The following is a 23,580-nucleotide window of genomic DNA, read 5'->3' on the forward strand; positions in this document are numbered from 1 at the left end:
CCTATTGAGCTTGGCCATCATCAAATCAATTTTGGCCTTCCTCACTTTGTCAACACCTTCATGAGCTAAAACCAAAGTATCCCAAATCTGCTTGGCCACATTCACATTCATCACCCGATTGTACTCATTTCCATTGAGAGCACTAAGGAGAATGCTTGTGGCTTGATTATTGAAGTGGACAGCAATCATTTCTTCATTTGTTGGATTCTCTGGATCTGCAGGTTCCTGAAATCCATCACAAACAACATCCCAAAGACCGGGGTGAAGAGCTCCAAGATAGCGACTCATCAAATGCTTCCACTTAGCAAAGTCGGTCCCATCGAAATGAGGCAACTTGCCAGCGGGCACGTTGACAAGACACTTCTTGTCTCGGTTAGACAAATAAGAATAGTTAAAGGATACAGCGGAGTATTTCTTTTTGTTGTTGTTGTCCTCCTTTGTTGATTTGCCCTTCTTGTCCTTCTTGGAGCGGTTATATGATTCATCATCATCACCATCATCCGTACTAGATGATAGCTCACTTGATGATGCATCATACACCTCCTTTTCTTTCTTCTTCTCTTCTTCTTTCTTTGCTGCCCTTCTTTTGGCTCGCTCTTCTCGTTTGGCTTTTCTTTCTTCTTTTCTCTTTTTCTTGGCAGCTAGCTTTTCATCTTCTTTTCTTTTTGCTTTAGCTTCTCTTCTTGCTTGCCTTCTCTCGGGGTCGGTAGTCATACCACCATCAGGCTTGAGGGTGGAGTTGCTGGCTGTTGAGACTGATAGCTCACTGCTATCACTCTCAACCAGCACATCCTCAGCTTGTGTAGCTGGAATGGACTTATCCTTTGCCCCCGAGCTTCCCGCAACTTCCATACTTCACGCGGTGAAGCGTATACGAAGCAACTCAGCTCTGATACCACTTGTAGGATCTCTGGATGTACAGGAAGTGGCCTAGAGGGGGGTGAATAGGCCTGTTCAAACTTTTTCAGCAAAGTTTATCAGTCACACAGGCAAGGGCGGCAGTGAGGCCCTCCCAGGGCGGCACTGACGGCCTCAACAAAAAAACAGACAGAAGCTTAATTGAATTGATTCAAAGTTTACCCAGGGAAATTTAGATCGACTAAATTTCCAAGCTTCCTGCAAGATGTTAGAGCACAGGTACGTGGCTAGAATGTGCTGGAGCCTCTCCACCAAGTAGATCGGCCTCAAATCCTAACACAAACTCATACGCAAGTGAAAGCACACAAGACACACGATTTTTACCGTGGTTCAGCAGTTGCCACAACAAGGCTTGGCCTACTCCACGTTGTTGAGGTGCCCACACTAGGACCGGCTTAGCCACACAGGCTTACCTTCTCCTCGTTCTCAAAGCAAGGATTTTACCCCTTGCAAAGAGTAAAGAATGTATTAGCTGCAAGGGTAACCTTGCAAACCTTCCCTTGGCTGCCACACAAGTTGGCAAGCTCTAGGGCGACGCCTAGCCGGCTAGGAGCAAGCTCCAAGAGTAACAAACTCAAGGCTGCCGGCCAAACGTGAACCAAAAGCTCTTTTTGACACTGGGAATCAATGGATCTGCTCTCCAATCGAAGTTTGCTGCCTTTTCCCTCAAGTTTTGATGGTTGGAATCAAGGATTGGCTTGGGGGCTTGAGGAGCAACAATGGAGGGAGAGAGAGGTGAGCTCTGGTCTGTTTGCAACGGTTGGGAGCGAGGAAGAAGAGCAGGTTACCGTTTGAGACGGTCTGGAAGGGTATTTATACCCAGCTCTCCAACTGTCATAGGGTAGGGCGGCAGTGCCGCCCTTAGAGGGCGGCAGTGCCGCCCTTGCCTGAACCAGCCTGAAAACACCAAAGTGTAGAGAGAAAGATATGCTGGCTAGGCTTGGGTCTGAGGATGTTGATGAGCTTTTGAGCCTTTGGTTCACAATTTGATCCACAACCTTGGAGTCCCTCTTTATAGTACGGCTTTTCCTATACTCAAATTCAAACCGAAAATGAATTAAACCTCCTTTGGAGCTAGGAAAGCCATCCTTTAGAAATGGGGGATCCTCCATGGTATTCAACAACCTCTTTGTTATATTCCCTGCTTGTCATCTCAGCAAAACTCATTAGTTCCCTAATTCGGTGGTCATCAACGCCAAAACCCACAATAGGCTTGATTGCACTTACAACCCATGACACGAACGTACGAGCTCGATGGCATCCGCCACGGCCGTCGGCCAGTAGAAGCCTTGTCGAAAAGCGTTCCCTACATGGGTCCGCGGAGCAGCATGGTGGCCGCAAGCCCCCGAGTGTAGGTCCTCGAGGAGTTTTCGGCCTTCTTCCACGGTGATGCAACGCTGTAAGACCCCCGTCGGGCTTCGTCGATATAGCTCATTGTCTTCGCCATAGATCACATATGATTTGGCCCGTCGAGCGATACGACGGGCCTCTGACCGATCTTCTGGCAGCTCGCAGCGGATTAGGCAGTCGAGGAATGGTGTGCGCCAGTCGAACAGTCGACCGGGTCGCTGTTCCACCTCCATCACCTCTGCTGAGGTCAGCAGCGTGTCGACGTTGTCGGTTGGCTGGGCGGGAGCGGCGTCGACGCCAGCCCCCGAGCCCAAGTCGACGGATGGCTCGTGGAGATCTCTCGAGAGCGCGTCAGGTGGTACCGTGCCTCGGGTCGACGCGATTTTGGCAAGTTCGTCAGCTGCTTCGTTGTAGCGTCGGGCGATGTGCACGAGCTCGAGGCCATGGAACTTGTCCTCGAGTCGACGAACTTCTTTGCAGTACGCCTCCATTTTCGGGTTGTGGCAGCTCGAAGTTTTCATTACCTGGTCGATGACGAGTTGGGAGTCACCTGGGACGTCGAGGCGTCGGACTCCTAGCTCGATGGCAATCTTGAGACCGTTGACGAGGGCCTCGTATTCCGTGACGTTGTTGGATGCGGCAAAGTGAATCCTGATGACATACCTCATATGGACGCCCAAGGGTGAGATGAACAACAGACCAGCCCCGGCCCCCGTTTTCATGAGTGACCCGTCGAAATACATCGTCCACAGTTCCGCCTGGACCTGGGTCGGGGGGAGCTGGGAGTCTGTCCATTCCGCGATGAAGTCCACCAGAGCTTGCGATTTGATGGCCTTGCGAGGCGCGTAAGTGAGAGTCTCACTCATGAGTTCGACTGACCACTTAGCTATTCTTCCCGTGGCCTCCTTGCTCCGGATTATCTCGCCCAAAGGGAAAGACGAGACCACCGTGATGGGGTGGCCGAGAAAGTAATGCTGCAGCTTGCGGCGGGCAAGGATTACGGCGTAGATCAGCTTCTGGATTTGGGGGTAACGCGCCTTGGTCTCCGAAAGCACCTCGCTGACGAAATAGACTGGCCTTTGGACCGGCAGCGTATGACGCTCCTCCTGTCTTTCAACCACCACTGTCGCACTGACGACCTGGGTCGTCGATGCAACGTAGAGGAGTAGCGGCTCTGCAGGTTGAGGTGGGACCAGGACTGGTGCCGAGGTCAGCGTTTTCTTTAGTCTTTCTAGAGCTTCCTCAGCCTCGGGGGTCCAAGAAAAGCGCTCGACCTTCTTCAGGAGTCGGTACAGCGGTAACGCCTTTTCTCCTAGTCTCGAGATGAAACGGCTCAGAGCCGCCAGGCATCCCGTGACTCTCTGCACACCCTTGATGTCTCGGATCGGCCCCATTCTTGTAATGGCCGAGACTTTCTCGGGGTTAGCCTCGATGCCGCGCTGCGAAATGATGTATCCTAGGAGCATGCCTCGAGGCACGCCGAAAACGCATTTCTCAGGATTGAGCTTGATCTGGTTGGTGCGCAAGCAGCTAAAAGCGATCTCGAGATCCTGGATCAGGTCCCCTCGCCGTTTTGACTTGACGACAATGTCGTCGACGTAGGCCTCGACCGTTGACCCTATGTGTTCGCCAAATACGTGGAGCATGCAACGTTGGTACGTGGCTCCCGCATTTCGAAGCCCAAATGGCATGGTCACGTAGCAATACATCCCAAAAGGTGTGATGAAAGAGGTCGCGAGCTGGTCGGACTCTTTCATTTTTATTTGATGATAACCAGAATATGCATCAAGGAAAGAAAGGGTTTCACATCCCGCGGTAGAATCGACAATATGATCAATACGTGGCAAAGGAAAAGGAACTTTCGGACATGCTTTATTTAGACTAGTATAATCGACACACATCCTCATTTTCCCATTCTTTTTCTTGACTAACACAGGGTTTGCTAACCAGTCGGGATGATGAACCTCCTTGATGAATCCGGCCGTCAAAAGCTTGTGGATCTCCTCGCCAATGATCTTGCGCTTCTCCTCGTCGAATCGGCGCAACCGTTGCTTCACTGGCTTGGAACCGGCTCGAATCTCCAAGGAGTGCTCGGCGACTTCCCTCGGTATGCCTGGCATGTCCGAAGGACTCCATGCAAACATGTCGGCATTTGCACGGAGAAAGTCGACGAGCACAGCTTCCTATTTGGGGTCGAGGTCGGCGCTGATCGTCAGCACCTTACCGTCGGAGTTGTTGGGGTCGAGTGGGATCTTCTTGGTTCCTTCTGCTGCCTTGAAGCTGCCCGCGTGGCGCTTGGGCTCTGGGGCCTCAGCGGCCAGGGCCTCGAGCTTCGCGACGAGCTCGGTGGAGTTTTCGACCGCCTCCCCATACTCGACGCACTCGATGTCGCACTCGTACGCGTGCTCGAAGGAGGAGCTGACGGTGATGACGCCTTTGGGGCCGGGCATCTTCAGCTTCAAGTAGGTGTAGTTGGGTATAGCCATGAATTTGGCGTAGCCCGGGCGCCCGATGTTGGCGTGGTATGTGCCACGGAATCCGACCACCTCAAAAGTGAGGGTCTCCTTCCTGAAGTTGGCCGCCGTGCCAAAGCAGACTGGTAGGTCGATTCGACCTACTGGCAGCGCCTTTTTACCTGGCACGACGCCATGGAAACCTCCGGCGCTTGGCTGGAGGCGTCCCCTATCGATGCCGAGGAGGTCGAGGGTCTCGAGGTAGATGATGTTGAGGCTGCTGCCTCCGTCCATTAGCACCTTGGAGAGCCGGGTGTTGATGATGATTGGGTCGACGACGAGCGGGTAGACGCCTGGGGCGACTACCTTGTTGGGGTGGTCCTCTCGATCGAAGGTAATGGGGGTGTTCGACCAGTTGAGGTACTGGGGCACCGCCATTCTTGCCGCGAAGACCTCTCGACGTTCCCTTTTGCGCTGCCTCGTGGTCAATTGTGTCGAAGGCCCACCATAGATCATGTAGCAGTCGTGGATGGCGGGGAAGCCGTCGTCGTCCTTGTTGCCCTCTTTGTCACCGCCCTTGTCCTTCTTCGAGTCGTCACGCTCATCCCTTTTGAGCCCTAGACTGTCGAAATGCCTTTTCAGCATTCGACAGTCCTTGAGCTTGTGGTTGGCGCCTCCCTTATGGTAAGGGCACGGTTCTTCGAGCATCTTGTCGAAGATACCTCCGTCTGGGGGGCCTCTAGGCTTCTTCCGCTCCATGGCAGCGACGAGATCGTCGTCGAAGTTCTCCTGCTTGTACTGCCGCACTTTCTGCTTCTTCTTGTTCTTCTTGAGCCCCCGACTGGGGGTTCCATCTTCATCGACGGGCCGCTTGCCTTTCCCCCCTTCACAGCTGAAGAAGGCGCCGACTGCCTCCTCCCCTGCCGCGTAGTTTGCTACTAAGTCCATCAGCTCATCGACGGTCTGAGGGCGATTTCGGCCCAGTTCCCGCACTAAGTCTCGACTGGTGGTACCAGAGACAAAAGCCAGGATGACGTCATGGTCAGGAATGTGCAGAAGCTCAGTGTGCTGCTTCGAGAAGCGTCGAGCGTACTCTCGAAGAGTTTCTCCTGACTTCTGCTTGCATTTGCTGAGGTCCCACGAGTTCCCGGGCCGTATGTAGGTCCCTTTGAAATTTCCCTCGAAAACTTTTACCAAGTCGACCCAGTCGTGAATCTGATTTGCTGGAAGTTCTTCGAGCCATTGGCGGGCGGTGTCGGAGAGGAAGAGGGGTAGCTGTCTGATGATGGCTCGATCATCACCTCGACCGCCACCTAGCTGACAGGCCAGCCTAAAATCGGCCAGCCATAACTCTGGTTTGGTCTCTCCATTGTATTTCGCGATGCTGGTCGGGGGTTGGAATGGACTGGGCAGGGGCGTGCTGCGGATCGCCCTGCTGAACACCCGTGGGCCCAGTGGCTCGGGGGCCACCCGGTCCTCGTCGCTGTCGTACCTCCCGCCGCGATGCGCGCTGTAACCGCGCTCTTCCGCGTCTCCGTGCTGGCGGCGTCGATTTTCTTCGATGTCATGCCGTGCGTCGTGTCGACGCTGATTGTCGATGGGGAGAACAAGAGTGGTCTTTCTGCCTTGAGGTGGAGGCTGTTGATGGACTGATACCTCCTTTTCATTTCGAGGTTGCTCGTCGTGCTTTTCTGTGGCAGCCCCTCGCCGTCGAGAAGCTGAGCTTTTGGCCTGTTGAACTGCCGCCACCTGGAGCAGTGTCTGTACCTCGTCTCGAATGCGTCGAGCCTGGGAGTTCGACGGCTCTGGCATGTTGCGCAGCAGCATCGTCGCCGCCACTACGTTTTGGCCTGCTCGAGGGAAGCGGCTGACGGGCTGCTCTGGCTCTGCGTCTCCGACGATCTGTCGATGTACCTCTCAAGCTCGTCTGCGAACACTTCCGCCTGGCGGGTACGGCAAGTCTTGCTCAAGGATTTGCTCAAGCAGAACGAGGCGCTCTCGGTCTTCGTCGAGCTTCATCTTGAGCTCTCGCAGCTGCGCTAGCTGTGCAGCCTTGTCTTCCTGTGGAGGGGGGTCGACCTGTCCGTCATTCCCTGGCGTTCTGGGGTCTTCTCACGCGGCGGGGGCTCGACCGCCCGCAGCAACATCCCGTGTCTCGTCGGTAGTTTCTACTGCCCCGTCGATGTGATAGCACTCCCTCGTAGGGTCGTAGCTATCAGTCTCGGAGTCGGAGTCTGGCTCGGCAGTGTAGAAGCATCCGCGTCCCTCCTCCAGCAGTCGTTGCCTGAGTGAGGTGATCGTGTATCGCCCAGGGCCTAAGCGGCGGAGGCCTCGCACCCGGGAGAGATCCGGCAGTTCGGACGTCGGCCGTAGTGTCTCAGAGTCACGAGGGAGGACCATTGGTCTCTCTACGTACGTCTGAGCATTTGGGCATATTGTTCTGGCGAGCGATGCCGCGGCGTTGTCCAATCCGAATGGCAGTACCCTTCTTGGAGTGAACAACCCGTGTGGAAGTAGCTTAGCAGCGGTGGGAGAGGGTGCGCGAGACGCGTCCCCTCCCGTTGTCGCGCGGTGCTGAGCCGTCGTGTCCGCAGCTCCGGCACATGGTATCGCCGGCTCGCGGTCCGCCTCCTGCCTCGCGCGAGTTGCCGGTCGTGATGAGGCAGAGGGGCGGCGGTGGTGTTGCCCACGCCTCTTCTTGGGTGGGGAGGCGTGGTGGCGAGGGCGTCTCGGGGCCCTCAACCGTGCTGGCAGAACACGGGCTCCTCCCGGTCCTTTGACTGAGAGCAAGATCATGTCGTAGCCGGAGCCCGTGGACATGAACTCGAGACTCCCGAACCAAATCACCGTGGAGCGTGGAATCGGCGAAGCAAGAGCTGCCATCTGGAAAGGAGTGGGAAACCGATGAAAAACACGCAGGACCCGTACCTGGCGCGCCAACTGTCGGTGTTTTCCCACCGAGGGTCACACCAACGAGTAAATTTGTATGCGTGCTCCCTTTCCCAGATGGTGATGCAAGAAGACACAGAGATTTATCCTGGTTCGGGCAAGAGAAGGCCCTACATCCAGCGGGGGGAGAGAGTTTGTATTATCTTGCACCGAAGTGCTTGTACAGGGGTGAATACAAGCGTGGTATGAAGTGTGTGAGTTCTACTGCGTATGGGTGTCGTGTCTCCTTTTGATCTATTCCTGAGTCCCTCCTTTTATAGTGCCAAGGAGAGGCCCAAGGTACATGTATAGGCGTCAGAATAGGAGTTGATAGCAGTATGGAGCGCTGACCCACTCGATGCTTCCGTACCAGCATAGCCTCGAGCCGTCCCGTCTTAATAGCCCGGTGATGATTACACGTGCCTCTGCATTCTGCTCTGCGCGCCGTCTTGGATTGGCTCGACGGATGCATGCTTATACGATCCGGCGGCAAATCCGGAGGAGTGGTTGGGATGTAGTCAGTCGACGCCCAATCCGTCCCCTGGAAGGATCCCTGTCTGGTCGAGGGTCAGATGCCGTACATCATGCTGATATCCGGAGCGCTGACTTTAGACGTCTCGAGGGGGTCCCGATTAGACGTCCCATCCTTGTTTCCCGCGCCCTGTCATGCCCTGGGTCGTTCGGCGGGAAGGCTGCAAAAAGATCGATGGGACGGAAGCCTGTTCCTATCACGCCTCCCGTGACCTGTGTGTTAGATGGGGAAGCGTCAGGCGCATTTAATGCTCCGACCCGCGTGCGCGCGTCAGGCGGCGGGCGGCGTCCTTGCGCTCGACACCCCCCGATTCGCGTGAGCCTGTTCCATATTCGACGGTATCCGGCGCTCGACGCCAGATCGATTCGCTCGACGCTACTTCCGTCTTCGAGGTTGCGGCCGTTGATGGCGGCGCATACGTAAGACTAGAGCCTCGAATTGAGGGCCTCGACCTGCGTACGGGCAATCTCATAATGCGCATCGCTGAGGGTACCCCTTACTGATACCCTCGACAATTCTTGCTTGGCTTTGCCCTTGGATGTGGAGGCCTTGAATGCCACACTCTTCTTCTTTTCATCATCCTTCTTCTCACCATCCTTCTTCTTTTTCTTGATCAACTCATCCTTCTCATCATCTTCTCTATAAGCATCATCGGTCATCACTTCTTAGAAGACTTGTTGGGGAGTTGATTCACAAAGTGTTGTCTTGACTAGCACCGTGATCAAAGTGTCAAATCTCTTGGGCAAGCTTCTCAAGAACTTCATAGAGAATTGACTATCTTTTACTTCTTCCCCAAGTGCCTTGAGTTCATTCACAATGACTTGCAATCGGTGAAACATTTCCGGCACACTTTCATCTTCTTGCATCTTGAAGCTTGAGAACTTCTCTTGGAGGATGTATGCCTTGGCGGTCTTGGTACCTTTGGTGCCTTCAAATGTTTCATCTAATTTTGCCCATGCATCATGAGCAACCTCAATGTTCTTGATTTGCTCAAAGGTATTGTCATCAAGAGCTTCATGAAGAGCACTAATTGCAATGTCATTGCATTGAAGCTTCTTTTTTTCAACCGGTGTTGGTGCATTCTCATTTGCAACCTCAAACTTTGTTTCGGTCACCTTACAAACTTCTCTATTGATTGACTTGAGATGGGCGGTCATCTTGACCTTCCAATAAGCATAATTTGTGCCATCAAAGTAAGGTGCCTTCTTGGTGTTGTTGATATGCAAACTAAGAGCCATTTCTTCACCGTAGGTTGTTAAGCCTCAAATAAACGGTGCCTCGGCTCTGATACCACTTGAAAGGTCCAAATGGCTAGAGGGAGGGGTGAATAGCCTATTTAAAATTTCTACAAACTTCACTAAACAAGTGAGTTAGTAAAACAAATGGCGAAGCAATTCTAGCACTAGCTCAACTAAGCTATGCAAGCCACCTATACAAACTAGTTCAAAGCTAAACACTAAAGCACAACAACAAGAGAAGGCTAGTTACACTCCTAAACAAGAAGACTAAACTAAACATGCTAAACAACTAGCAAGGTATACAAGTAAGTAAGGAGTGGAGAGTGATTGTTATACCAATGTTGTAGAGTAGAGATATATCCAGTCAATCACTCACAATCACAAGAGAATCCACGACAAGAGATAACACGAGAATTTTTACCAAGGTTCACTTGCTTCCCGGCAAGCTAGTCCTCGTTGTGGCGATACACCCACTTGATGGATCACGAGCTAATTGGCAATCCAAAGTCAAACCCTTAGCGGGTGCCGCACATCCACTCACAAGATGGGGATTCTCCAAGCCACGAGCAATCCACTAGAGTAGCCAATTGCGATCTCCCGCGGGGAAGGCTCAAGAACCCCTCACAAATCACTTCGGTGAGGCTCAAAACAATCTCCAATCACGAGCTCAACACCACCGCTGCTCCAAGCTGTCTAGGGCGTCGGGAAACACCCAAGTGTAACAAGAAATCCGCAGCAAACTCAAGAATCAAGTGCCACTAAATGCAACTTTCAAAGCAATGCACTTGAATCTCACTCAATCTCACTAGAATTAGCAATCAAGCAAGGAGATGAGTGTAGGGAGTGTTCTCTAGCTCAATGTATGCCTCAAGTATTCAAATGTGCAAGAGAGAACCTCCCAAAGCCGGCCACCAACTATTTATAAGCTCCCTCAAAGAACTAGCCGTTGGCCACTTTTACTGGGCTGAAAACGGAGGCACAGGACTCACTGCAGGGAGCCACCGGACGCTGGAACAGTGCGTCCGGTGCTCTAGAAACAGTCACGTGTCCCCTACTTGAAACTCGCATGTTGATCTCTAACGGTCATATTTGAACCACCGGACGCGGTCAAGTAGAAACCGGACGCGTCCGGTGCACACGCAGAGAGTTTGTCAAAAACGCAGGATCACCGGACGCGACCACCGGACACGCCAAGTCGGCACCGGACGCTTACTCAGAGAACACCGTAAAAGCTCAGGGACACCGGACGCACGAATAGCGTTCAGCCAGCGTCTGGTGCTGATCATCCGGTGCACAGCTCTCACCTAAGCCAACAACCGAGAGCGCACCCGACTCTCCAAGGCAGCGTCCGGTGCCTCAGGACAGAGCGTCCGGTGTGAGTTTTCAGTCAGAAACTTTCTACTGGTGCACAGGAAACTTTCCACTGCCAAATAAGAAACTTTCCACCGGTATAAAAAAAACTTTCTACTAGCGCACAGGAAATTTTCCTCTGGTAAACAAGAAACTTTCCACCGGCATACAGGAAACTTTCCACTAGTGCACAAGAAACTTTCCACCGGCACAAGGGAAACTTTTTACCTCCTTCTTAAGGTGTGCCAACACCACCAAGTGTACCAACAAGTGCAAGGGTGTTAGCATTTTCACAGACAATTTCACCAAAGGAGTTAAGTTAGCACTTTACTAGATCCTAATGCATATGCTCAAGATATGGACCTAGTAGCACTTGATTCGAGAGATGACCGTGATTTCCCCTCTTGATAGTCGGCTATCTATCCTAAACCCGGTCAATCACTTCTCTACTCATCTTAGACCGGCAAAAGTAAAACCCTATGTTTATACCTTTGCCTTGATAACTTTTCTCCTCGTTTATCACCATGATCTTCACTTCATGCTTCATCCCTTTGTGATCATGTGGCCACCTTTCCATGCCACCAAGCACCTTCATCACATGTGTTGCTATGCCTATCTCAAATCACTTAAACACAAGGCATTAGCAACTTGGTGTCATTAATTACCAAAACCAAACTTGGGCTTTCACTTGGTAGTTATCCTTTTCCTTTCAATTATTTAAAATAGTTTGCTTAGTTAATTAGGTTCATATCATCTTGAAAAAAAATAAAAATGTTAAATATAGTAAGCCCCATGTGAGTATGCTCATGGCATAAAACCCATAAGTACATTCACTGTGGTGGCATAAAAATAAAATAAATATATTTTTGTTCTATAAAAATAAAAATATAAAAATAAATTTATGATCCTACCAAAGAGAGTAATATTTATTAGAGGAAGCTCAACATGATAACGGCTAAGAGATTTTATGCTAACACTTAACTAGTTCCACAAAGCTTTGTTGTCTATTTGAGCTCCACAGAATTCAAGGATGAAAGAAGACTAGCAGACGGAAGACATCCTAATCGCTGTCAGGGTGCTGCTGATATTCAAATACACCTCCACCACCTGCTAGCTACATCAGAAGAAATTGTGTCAAAATCTAGCTTGGGGGAGAGCACCCCCATTTATCCAGCTAAGTGTTCTACTCACGTTTATACTTTACTCAAATAATAAAAAGATGCATAATCATAAAAACCCAAATAAAGATTTTGTGCTTATATATATATATCTTTGCTTAGTTTGCTAAATAAATAAATAAATAAAGTTTGCTATGAACCCTCATGATAAGCTCTCACATGGAAATGATGAATAGTTGCTCTGCCATGACTAGTTCTCAAAATTGAAATCTCTCTCAAGTTTAAGCATGACTGTTATTAATTAAGATTTGCTCTAAACCTGAACTTGTGGGAAGAGTACTTGATCTAAAGTCTAAGTCGTTAACGGATACGATATGGGAAGGTTGAGCTGTTGTTTATCTGTTCCTTGAGATGCTAGAATTCTGGAGAATTTTATCTTTGAAAATCTGTAAAATATCACATTATGAGTTCCTGTATGATGAGAGTTTAAATTCCTACCATAGCCATATATATATGCTTGCTAGACTTTGAGCCACATATTTACTTTTTACTGCTTATGAGCATTCAGTGTGGTCAAGCTGTGTAGACCCTTAGGAGCTTGTCATGTGGTTAAATCAAGATTCACTTGCACGTTCACTCACACATGCTGCTTCTACTCCGGAAGTACGCATCCACATATATCCACCCATTTCCATCTCCAGAACCACCCAAAAATATTCTACTCCTAATCCGGGAGAGAATAGCCAAAAACATTCTCCTATTTCTTTTTTCCCCTGTGAAATAAATGCTCAAGTTATTTCAGTTACTACCACTTGCTACATTATTTAAAGAGGTGAGTGCTCTAAAAAAAGAAGATACGAGGAAATAAAAAGGGGCAAGTGCCCGAAACCTCGAAAGAAAAGAAAAAGTGAGACGAGAGGTAAAAATGGACAAGTGTCCGACAGTAGAATTAGGGGTACCAGATACCCACCTGAGAGAAAAGAAAAAGAAAATATAGAGCATCTCATTCTCCTCAAAAAGTTTCAAAAGAGCAAGAAAGGTATGTATCCCCTCAAAAGAGCACAAGTAGAATTAGACTTTCACCATTGTTATCACCATCATCACCATACACCATTCATTCGCCACGCATGCACATCTTGATTTGACTTATTGACTTGTTCTTCTAGATCCATAGTTTGACTATGCAATAAATGTCTTGTAAGTATGTATTAGCTGTCTCCCACCTATGAGCTCTAGATATCAAAACCTTATTAGAGTAGGGTGAGAGAGAAGGCAATGCCACTATGCCTCATACCAAAAATACCACATACTTTGAGAGAAGGCATACACCATTACTGCCTTGGTAAGGATCCAGAAATACCACAAAACAGAGACTAGAGAGAGTCATACAAGGAATCTCTGAGTTTTATTTGAAAATCTGCAAAAACTCCAGAGCTATAGTTAATCGAAGAACAAGAGACATGGCGTTTGACTAAGACTGTTCTATCTTTTAACTGCTCAAGACATAAGTGACGGTTGCAAGCCCCATGGTGGAAGGTAAAATGAGTAAGTTTAAATCTTAACAGTTTACCCTAACCCAGAGATGAGATCTTGTTTGAACGCATGTGTACCTTTAAGGCATGAAACCACTGCAGAAACTCTTGACTTCATCTTTGCTCAGGGACGAGCAAAGGTTAAGCTTGGAGGAGCTTGTTGACGGTCCTTAATGCTCACATTTAACCGTCAACTAATCATGGAATAGGATCCAAATGCAACTAACACTCAGACTTAGGGTTTTATCTGACAGAATTCCACGAGTTTTGGTGTTTATCTATTTCTGCAGGGGGTTATCAGAAAATATGGAAGAAAGGCCCACACGTCGGATTTACATAGAGATATTAATGTGTCGCGTAATTTTCTATCATCTAGAAGACTCCAGAAGCCACGGGAACGAAGCGGAGGCAGAACGGGGCCTGGCCTAGGGCGCCCGCCCACCTTCTGTGCCCAATCAGAGTCCTTTTCGGGGATCATGCTCCACCGACCTAAAGGATCAAGGATAACAGTTCAATCAATGTCGGTTTGATCCGACGGCCCAGATTCATCTGAAAAGACTATATAAGCAAGGACCCCTGGCCCCTGGAGAGCATACCTCTTCTACAGAATCAAAGCTAGGGTTTCAATTCTTCATCCAAGTAGAGAGGATCCCTCTAGTTCATCTAGTTCTAGTTCTAGTTCCTCTAGTTCTAGTTCTAGTTAGTTCTAGTTGTAATCTAGAAAATAGGGAGAGAGAAGAGGAGAGCGGAGGAGGAGCGGATCTGTCGGATCTTCCTCAACATTATTCTTTTGCAGCAACTGGTTCGTTCTTCATCGTTCTCCAAGTTCTTCAATTCATAATTCCTGAGTTCTTTAATTACTTTTATTTACATTCAAGTTATTTATTGGATTCCCGCTTGCATCAAGTGCTCTAGTCTTTATAATGCTAGAGTAGTAATTAATAGATTAGACGTGGTGTTTAGTCTTGCAATTATCTAGAATTGCACCCAATCCTACGGATTGTTGTGGTAGCCCTAGGGTAGTGACAGCCCTAACGGTCGACGTATTCCACCTCGTTCGGATCGGTGTTTGTAGGACCGTAGTCAGAGCTTCCTAGCCCCCTTCTCATCTCTTTCTGTGGTTAGTGTTCTGATGTCCCGAAATAAATAATCTTTGAAGTAATTCTTGATTCTAAGATCAACTAGAGAACTCTCAGGAAACTTCCTCTCTTCCCACCAAAAATAATTATATAGTTATCCTTGGGCGATCTTGATTCTTAATTAGTACACTCACGTTCTCCGTGGAAAATCGATACTCTGGAATACTCCCGGGTGAAGGCTACATCGGTATCCGTGCGCTTGCGGATTTTTCTGTTTGCGTTTAAAATACCCAACAAGAACCAAACTTTGTTTTGGAAAGTTTGCGATTCGATAAAGTTTTGGTGCTAAGACAGCACCGGACGCTAGCACCGGACGCAGCAGAGCCATTGTTGGCGTGTCCGGTGAGTGTTGACTTGGGTTAGTGTGTCAAAGTGCCTAGGGTTAGGCACCAGACTCATCGAGGTGCGTTCGGTCCCGTACCCAGAGAGGTCTGCATTCTGCCTCCTCACCGGATGCTGTCTCGACGGGGCACCGAACCCTGTGCTGTGCGTCCGGTGCTCGGTAGTTTGCAAGTACAACTAGCCGTTAATGGGGCACCAGACGCTTTGCGGAGCGTGTCCGGTGCAACATTGAGCGCGTCCGGTGCACCCGTTTTCTGTGGAATTCGAGTGCCCGACCCTTGGACTTGATGGGGAGTATTTATACTCTACCTCGTCCATAGGAGGTCTCTTGCCCATTTTTTCAACTGAGAAACACCTTGTGGTGCAAGAGAGAAGCAAGAGCCTAGAGAGGATTGAGAATTGAGAGATTTCTTGAGTGAATCCTTCTCTAATGGGTTCCAAGAGTTCAAGTGTGCATCCATCACTCTCTAGAGCCTTGTTTGGGTCAAGTGAGAGTTCTTTGCTTGTTACTCTTGGTGATCGCCATCACCTAGACAGTTTAGTGGTGATTGGAGGCATGAAGACCACCCGGAGTTCTTGTGGGTGGCTCGTGTCAAGCTTGTAAGCGGTTTTGGATGATTCACCGCGACGGAGTGTCGAAGAATCAGCCTGTGGAGAGCACTTGGTCCTTGCGCGGACCAAGGGGGAGCAAGACCCTTGCGTGGGTGCTCCAACGAGGACTAGTGGAGAGTGGCAACTCTTTGATACCTCGACAAAACATCACCGTGTCCTTCTTGCTGCCATCCTTTATATTCTAGAATTTACTTTCTTTACATTCCTAGAATTGCCATGCTAGTATAGGATTGAAACTAGGTTGCAAAACTTTTATCCGGTAGCTCTCTAGAACACACTTAGACACAAGGGGTTGAATTGGAGCTTATAGGTTGCTTAAATTTTTAGAGAAGCCCAATTCACCCCCCTCTTGGGCATCTTGATCCTTTCAAATCTAACTTGGTTTAAACTTTTGACAAGCTTCTTCACACATTCTTCAATGGTTATCTTGACAAATTTGAGTTAAACACTTGATTGCTCATTAGCTAGATCAAACACTAGGCTCACAAGCCAATAAACAAGTCATATGCCACCAGTAGATCATAACAAGCATAGAAGCAATAGTGGTACTGTATGCACTTCAAATTTATTTAGTTTGAAATGAATGACGTAGCTAGCACTAGATCATGTCTATATGCACTATGTCATGCTGGTAAGGTATGAATGCACATGCCAAGCAATTTTACCTTTGCTTTGTTGGAGGAGAGTCATGTCACATATATTCAACTCATGTTGGAGAAGTCAAGGATGTTCATCAATTCATTTCTTAGCTTGCAAAATCTTGCTTAATCAAGTGGGTTGATGAATATATCGAAAAGTTGATATTTAGTGTCCTCACTCTCAAATACAAACTAAAATACTACAGTAGCTAAATCCAAAAATTTTCAAGAAGCCCTAGTATTTTATTTGATTGGTTTCTGTTTAGCGTAGCTGGGCCTAAGCAAAACTCAGTCTCAGACTGTCAGCCCATGAAGCCCGACTAGTATCCTCTACAGACCACATGCCACAGTCCACACACGCACTTGTACAGTGCGATACGCTACCCGAAAAGGAAAAAGTCACTGAGCTCAGGCTCAGCCGAACTGACGCCATTAAAACCATGGCCACCGTGCCGTCGCCGCCGCCGTCCCCGTCGCCGCGTCCTCCCCCGCGCACCGCCTTCTCGCCTCGCTGCACCGCCCTTCAGAACCCATCGGCCTACATGTACCACTGCCAGCTTCTTAACGGCGCGCCCCAGGGGTATGCGTCGCCGCGCCACGCGCGCGCGCGGCCCCCTCGGGAGCGGGAGCTGGACCTCGCCGCTTCCTACGCGCGTGAGATCGGCGCCTGCGTCCGCGAGCGGCGCTGGGGCGCAGCGTGCGAGGCGTTTGCGTCCATGCGCACCGCGGGAGCCGCGCCAGACAGGTTCCTCCTCCCGCAGGTGCTCCGCGCTTGCGCCGGCCTTGGTGCGCCCCGCCTTGCGTCCGCCGCGCACGCGCTCGCCGCCAAGGGCGGGGCTGCGCTAGCGGGGGACCCCGTCGTCGGGAACGCGATCGTCGCCATGTATGCGGCGCTGGGGGACGTGGCCTCCGCGCGCGCCGCGTTCGCGTCGCTGCCCGACCGCGACGTCGTGGCGTGGACCGCACTCATCAGCGCGCACGCCGACGCTGGGGAGCTGGAAGAGGCCTTCGACCTGTTTGAAGAGATGCAAGAAAGCGGCGTTCGCCCGGACGTGATTTCATGGAACACGCTGGTGTCTGGATTTGCAAGAAGTGGTGACCTCGTTGCTGCTCTGCATCTGTTTGACGAGATGCGGCAAAGAGGTGTCGACCCGGGAGTCAATTCTTGGAACTGCATCATCTCGGGTTGTGTGCAGAATGCACTGTATGACGAGGCTTTGGAGTTTTTTCTGGAGATGTGTGAGAGTGAGAGGCCTGATGCGGTGACTGTGGCTAGTATTCTCCCTGCTTGTGCTGGCTTGCAGGCACTAGGCATTGGAAAGCAGCTGCATTCTTATGTTTTGCGGTGTGGAATCAAGATCAATGTTTATGTTGGAGCATCTCTGATTGCCTTGTACTCTGAGTGTGGAGAATTTGATGATGCGAGAGTTGTTTTTTCCACCATTCAGGAGAAGAATGTCAATGTGTGGAATGAGTTAGTTCAATCATATATCAGAGAGGGGAGCATGGACAAAGCTTGGGAGGCTTTTGACTTGATGCAGGAGGATGGATTGGAGCCTGACATTGTCACCTATAACAGTTTCATTGCTGCATATGCTAAAGTGGGTCAGAATGAACAAGCATATGAACTGTTTTCACGCATGGCTGATGTTGGCTTAAAGCCAAATGTGGTCTCAATGAATGCATTAATTTGTGGTTTGCATCGACATGGCCTTTACACAGATGCACTTGAAGCTTTTAGATACATGCAGCGTTCCAGTGACGGAAAATCAAAGGGTTGGGCATTTCTTGATAATTGTGACCCAATTCAACCAACTGGCACAACCATTACTGGTGTCCTTTCATTATTGGCAGACCTCAAGTTAGATCGTCTCGGGAAGGAAGTACACTGCTACGCTTTAAAGAATGGTTTGGCATCAAACATCTATATTTCAAGCAAACTAGTCGACCTTTATGGTAAGATTGGTGACATGACGTCTGCTGCTAATGTCTTCCAGAAAATTGGGAACAAGAATGTTGTCACATGGAACAGTCTGATGGCAGCCTACAAGCATAATAGGATGCCAGAAGTAACACTGAAGCTGCTCGGTGAAATGTTCCAGTCCAATTTGCATCCCAATTTGGTTACAGTACACATAGCTCTTATGTCGTGTGGTGTGACAATGGCATTGGGATACGGTAGAGAACTGCACAGCTACATCACAAAATGCTGGCCTGGTGGTTACCCAACTACTCTTGCAAGTGCTTTGATAAATATGTATGGCAAATGTGGTAATATTGAGGATGCCAGGTTGGTTTTCAAGTCCACGGTTCCAAAGGACATAGCAGTATGGAATGCAATGATGAGTTGCTACTTGCTTCATAGGATGCCTATGGATATTATAGATCTGTTCAATTATTTGGAACAGTCTGGTATTCAACCAGACCACATTACTTTCATTTTACTTCTTTCAGCTTGTAAGCAAGAAGGTCTGTTTGAGGAAGCTCAGAGCTATTTCTACAATATGGAAGATGTATATGGCATAAAACCATCTTTAAAACACTATACTTGCATGGTTGACATCATGGGATCAGCCGGGCTACTGGCGGAGTCACTGACACTTATCCAGAAGATGCCGCTGAAACCAGATGCATGCCTATGGTCTACTGTGCTTAAAGCTTGTAAGCTGCACTCAAATCTAGAGATTGGGGAAAAGGCAGCAAAAGCTCTTTTCGAGCTTGAACCACATAATCCTTCAAACTACATGGTGCTTTCGAATATATATGCAGACACAGGCTTGTTGGATGCCAGCGAGGCTGTGAGGGATGCCATGACAGAGCAAGGGTTACATGTTGATAGACAATGCAGCTGGTTATACAATGGTACAACTGTGCACTCTTTTGAGGCTGGAAATTTGTCACATCCTGCAATTGATGCAATTTTGAGTACATGGAAACATTTAACTGTCAGGATGGAGCAATCTAGGTACTCCACTGAAGATATTGGCCCCTATTACAATGTAGAAGTTGACCCACTGTCATGCCACCACACAGAGAAGATTGCGGTGTGTTATGGGCTCATCTCCACATATGATCACCAACCGATACGCATCTCAAAGAATTTTAGAATGTGCATGGAGTGCCATTCATCCATCAAGTTCATCTCAAGGGATATGAACCGGGAAATAATCGTTTCAGATGGTTGCACCTATCACCATTTTAAGGATGGTACATGCAGCTGCAGAGATGCATGGTAAAAGAAGGGAACTGACTAAAATTGTGGATCGTGTATGCCATGAAAATTGTGTTTAGGTACACCAATATCTGCCTGGTGACATTTGCACACTTGCACTATCAGTTATGGCCGGTATCAACAATCAATGTCACCATCTTGAACCATTCAACATTTCCGTGTATATCTAGTTTGCTCTCCTGGGAGCCAGGGCAACAGATATGACCAGCTTCATGTGAGAATCTGGAGCTTTTTACTGTGAAATACTGATTTTTGCAGTATATTTCCGCAAATTTGCAAGAGACAAAGGCTATAGTAACAATCTAACAATCAAGACTGGACAAGGTATACATCTTTCCCATGTTATTTAATGTTCTATAAGTTTCATTGTTGCATGTTTTGAGTATATTGATTTGCTAAGAAAACACTGATTTCAAATAAAATAGAGTATGCATCCTTCATATTAGAGACAACGGAAGATAAAAAAAACTACTGATACGTTTACAGATAGAAACTGCAATGAAGTTTTTTTTTGTGGAGAAATATTAAGACCTCCCCTCAGTTTTTTTTGTACTCTATAATTATTCTATAAACTAGGATTACAGGCAATAAGTACTGTTCTACTATGTTTCTTTCTGTCACCGTTCTAGAGGATTTGAGATACGGTTTATGTTCACCTTATATAGATAATACACCTCTTTCAGTTCCTACAGATTTAAGTGAAGCAACTCATGGGACACATTTTTTATTAATTTAAGTACCGACTTCAGTCTTGCCAATATTTTCTTTTCCAATTCATGCTTCTAAGAAAAGTTATTGATTTTTATAATGCAGGTTCCTCACGAGATCCAATCAGAGGCCAAGTATTAAAATTATTTCATATGTTAGCTATCAAGTAATTAATTTTACTAATATTTTGGGTGTAAATCAAGCTCAATGCCTCATTGATTAGAGTTATGCACTTGTAGTCAATTATCAACACATATATATTTGAAGGTTCCAGTTACCCTGTTGTAATACAAATGTATAAATAGGTTGTTCTAACAAGCTCTAAGTTCTATGACCTTGCATGCACATTTTAATTGGAATTTCAGTAAAATTTGGATTGTGATCACCCGCTTTTGGTACAAGATTCCTATTAAAGAGATTATCTGATAAATATTACAATATGCAACCTCAGACTGGTTGCACTATTTCTGAAAATAATGGTTACGACCATTTGTTCAGTTCCTCCTTAATTGATTTCTGCAATTTGTTTGAACATAGTGCCATTGAAACATTCTTTGCTCATTTATTGGCATTAATATGTAAATACATTTTTGCCTTTTTGCCGTTTCAGTTTTTTTTTGGTACCACATTTTCTTGGTGCTCTTCACTCCATTTATGATAAATGGGGCTTAACCTTTTTAGCGAACTTAGTCTTTATTAATACCTTTTTCAGTTGGATATTCACCAAAGTGCAGATGTTGCATGACCATTCTCCATGATTGGCCTAGGTAACATTGTAACACCTGGTTGGTAATAAATGTTTCTTGAAATGCATCTGCTACTTCGAATTGGTTATTGAATATTAGTCGAAGCATACTATCATCTCTCAAGCTTCCTTACCTACAAGAAATTTCAGAGTCCACCATTGTAATTACACAAGGGATCAGTAATTCAGGGTCACCCTGCTACAAACAAAAAGCAGCAGCACAGAGCACACCCACTACTAAGTGATTTACCCTTTTCTTTTGATTTCCTAATTGCACTTCACCCTGATGGTGCCTTGACAAAAATTGTGATCTCTTCGCTGATGCTATTGCCTTTTTGGTTATCATCTCCGTGACTTGGTACCTACCTGTGATGCATCTGAACCAACCGGCACAAGTGGCCTCCATTCAATACACCATAAAAAAGGATTAGGCGCCTCAGCTCTATTTTTTTTTTCCAGTTGTCCTTGCTAGTGAGCAACCAAGTACACTTGCAAGCTTAAAACTCCAGGAGTTTCCTAAATGAACTCCCAATTTAGATTTTTTGGCAAAAAGATAAAAAGATCTTTTCAACAGTTTGGTAAAAAATTACTCCTTAAAAGTAAGAACTTGGTAAATCGCCTCTCCAACTTGTAAGTTCCCTCAGTCGATAGGAACTCTATATCCGCTCCCCGGTGTTTTTATCAGAGTAAATTGGACATATGAGTAATTTAAGAAAGAAAAAGGTATTAGGTGAAAAAGCAGTAAGAAAAAGAAACTATTAAAGAAGGCTTGTTTGTTAGAAATAGTTCGAGTTCCCAATGCAAAATCGTTGGAAATCTAGTATAGTAAAGTTTTGAAAAGGGAAATAAATTGAGGTTGCTATTTATTTTTGTTAACTCGTTAAACTTATTAGTTTAGCAAGTTAATTATAGGAAACACCTATATTACTCTTAGAATAGAAAGGCAGGGAAATGCCTTTACACAAAACAACTTTCTTTATTCTTCTCTTCTCAGTTACACTTAGTTTATTCTTCTCTTCTCAGTTACACTTAGTTTATTTTTTTCACATTTCCTACGTCTCAAACGCCTGAGATTACGGAAAGCTTCAGGCGATGATGCCCACTCCCCATGCGCTCCTCCCCACGAGGCTCCTCCCTCGGGCCCCTCCGGTGGTGGCAACGCCAGCGAGGTAGGCGGTTTCTCCTCCTAGATCTTTGAGTTAGGGTTCCAACGAGCTTCTCCCCCCCCCCCCCTCTCTCTCAACTCCGGCGAGCTTCTCCTCTCTCTCCCAACTTTAGTGACCTCAGAAAAAGGAGGGCCCCTGGGAAGGTAGGCAAGCTAGACGGTGAGGATGGCGCCCGGGTGGTTTGATGCCCTAGCGGCGGTGGAGGTGGCCAAGCCAGGTCGTGACGGTGGGAGTCATGGCCGTTCGCCGGAGTTAGAGAAGAAAGCGGTGGCGGGAGGGGAGAAGGAAAGAGAGAGGCTGCCGCAAGCGCGGTAGGGTCTCTCAAATGGGCTGATGCCACACTGGTGGTCTCTTTATAAACTCACTCACGCATGCGGCTGACCCAACACATGTAAGCGCGCGACAATGCTGCACATGATTTTAGTGAATGCATTATAGCCTATAGGCTATAGGTGACAAGAACAAGTCTAGGTATTCTCCTGTAGTCTCGTGGCATCCTTAGTTGATGCCAATTCAGGAAGTCTTGTTTTCCAAAAAAAAAGACATAAAAAATCAGAAAGTGTTAAAGTTCTACACAAGCTTTAATGGGAACGATGATGAGAACATGGCCTTCTCAATAAAGCAATATTCGGCTGGCGAAGAACCAAAAGTTCAATTTTGATGGACTTCTACTTTGAGACATATTTGAATCTATCAAGTAATGACATGTACATGTGGAACCAAGTGAACTATACCAAAAATCACTATATAAATATATGAATGACTCATCTTATAATCAATAGTTATATCCGTAGGTATCATGTCAGGCTTACTGTAAAAAGGAAAGGTATGGACATGCATCTTACTAACTATGGCTCGTCCATAGTGTAGATACCGTCATGACTGAGACTCGAGACAGTTCTACTCTTCAGTTTCTACAGGTAGCAAGTAGTCTAGACGTGTTTATAGCTGCTTTTATTCAGCTAATTGGCCTTCTTTTACATAAGCATTGGCCTCACGTACACGTACACAATTGTACTACATCTGCCGTCAGTCTTGGTACGCTAGGTCACTGTTCTCTCACTTTGCTAGGTCACTGTTCTCTCACTTTGGCCTTGTTTAGTTCCTAAAAATTTTGCAAAATATAAATAGTACCACTTTCATTTGTATTTGACAAATATTATCCAATCATATACTAACTAGACTCAAAAGATTCGTCTCGTCAATTTCGACCAAACTGTGCAATTAGTTTTTATTTTCGTCTATATTTAATACTTCATGTATGCTTCTAAAGATTTAATGTGACGGAGAATCTTAAAAATTTTGCAAAATATTTTGGGAACTAAACAAGGCCTTTGTCAAAACTATTTTGTTTGTCTGAGAAGCCATGACAGAAAGTACTGTTGACTGATTTATTATAAAAGAAAAATAATGCTGAATGGCTAACAGATTCGGCTGATAAGCTCAAGCGAATAACAGAATATATCCTCCTTTTCCAGAACCTGTGGCGAATCTACTTACATTTGAGCGGTGCGGATGCTCTCACGGGAAAACGTATTAACAACAATTACTACCAAGGCCTTGTTTAGTTTCAAAATAT

The 23,580-nt window shown here is 47.3% G+C and overlaps 1 protein-coding gene across 1 annotated transcript; it reads left to right on the forward strand.

The window, feature by feature from the left end:
* Positions 16,453 to 20,520, forward strand: LOC8070485 (pentatricopeptide repeat-containing protein At5g04780). The gene is made up of 2 exons (XM_002464443.2): positions 16,453 to 19,706; positions 20,196 to 20,520. The coding sequence occupies exon 1, from the start codon at positions 16,492 to 16,494 to the stop codon at positions 19,384 to 19,386; it is 2,895 nt and encodes a 964-aa protein (XP_002464488.2). The 5' UTR covers positions 16,453 to 16,491; the 3' UTR covers positions 19,387 to 19,706; positions 20,196 to 20,520.

Source organism: Sorghum bicolor, chromosome 1 (assembly GCF_000003195.3).
Source record: "Sorghum bicolor cultivar BTx623 chromosome 1, Sorghum_bicolor_NCBIv3, whole genome shotgun sequence".
NCBI lineage: Eukaryota > Viridiplantae > Streptophyta > Magnoliopsida > Poales > Poaceae > Sorghum > Sorghum bicolor.

Coding starts and splice junctions, on each gene's coding strand:
- LOC8070485 (XM_002464443.2), top strand. CDS start 16,492: ATGCCACAGTCCACACACGCACTTGTACAGTGCGATACGCTACCCGAA.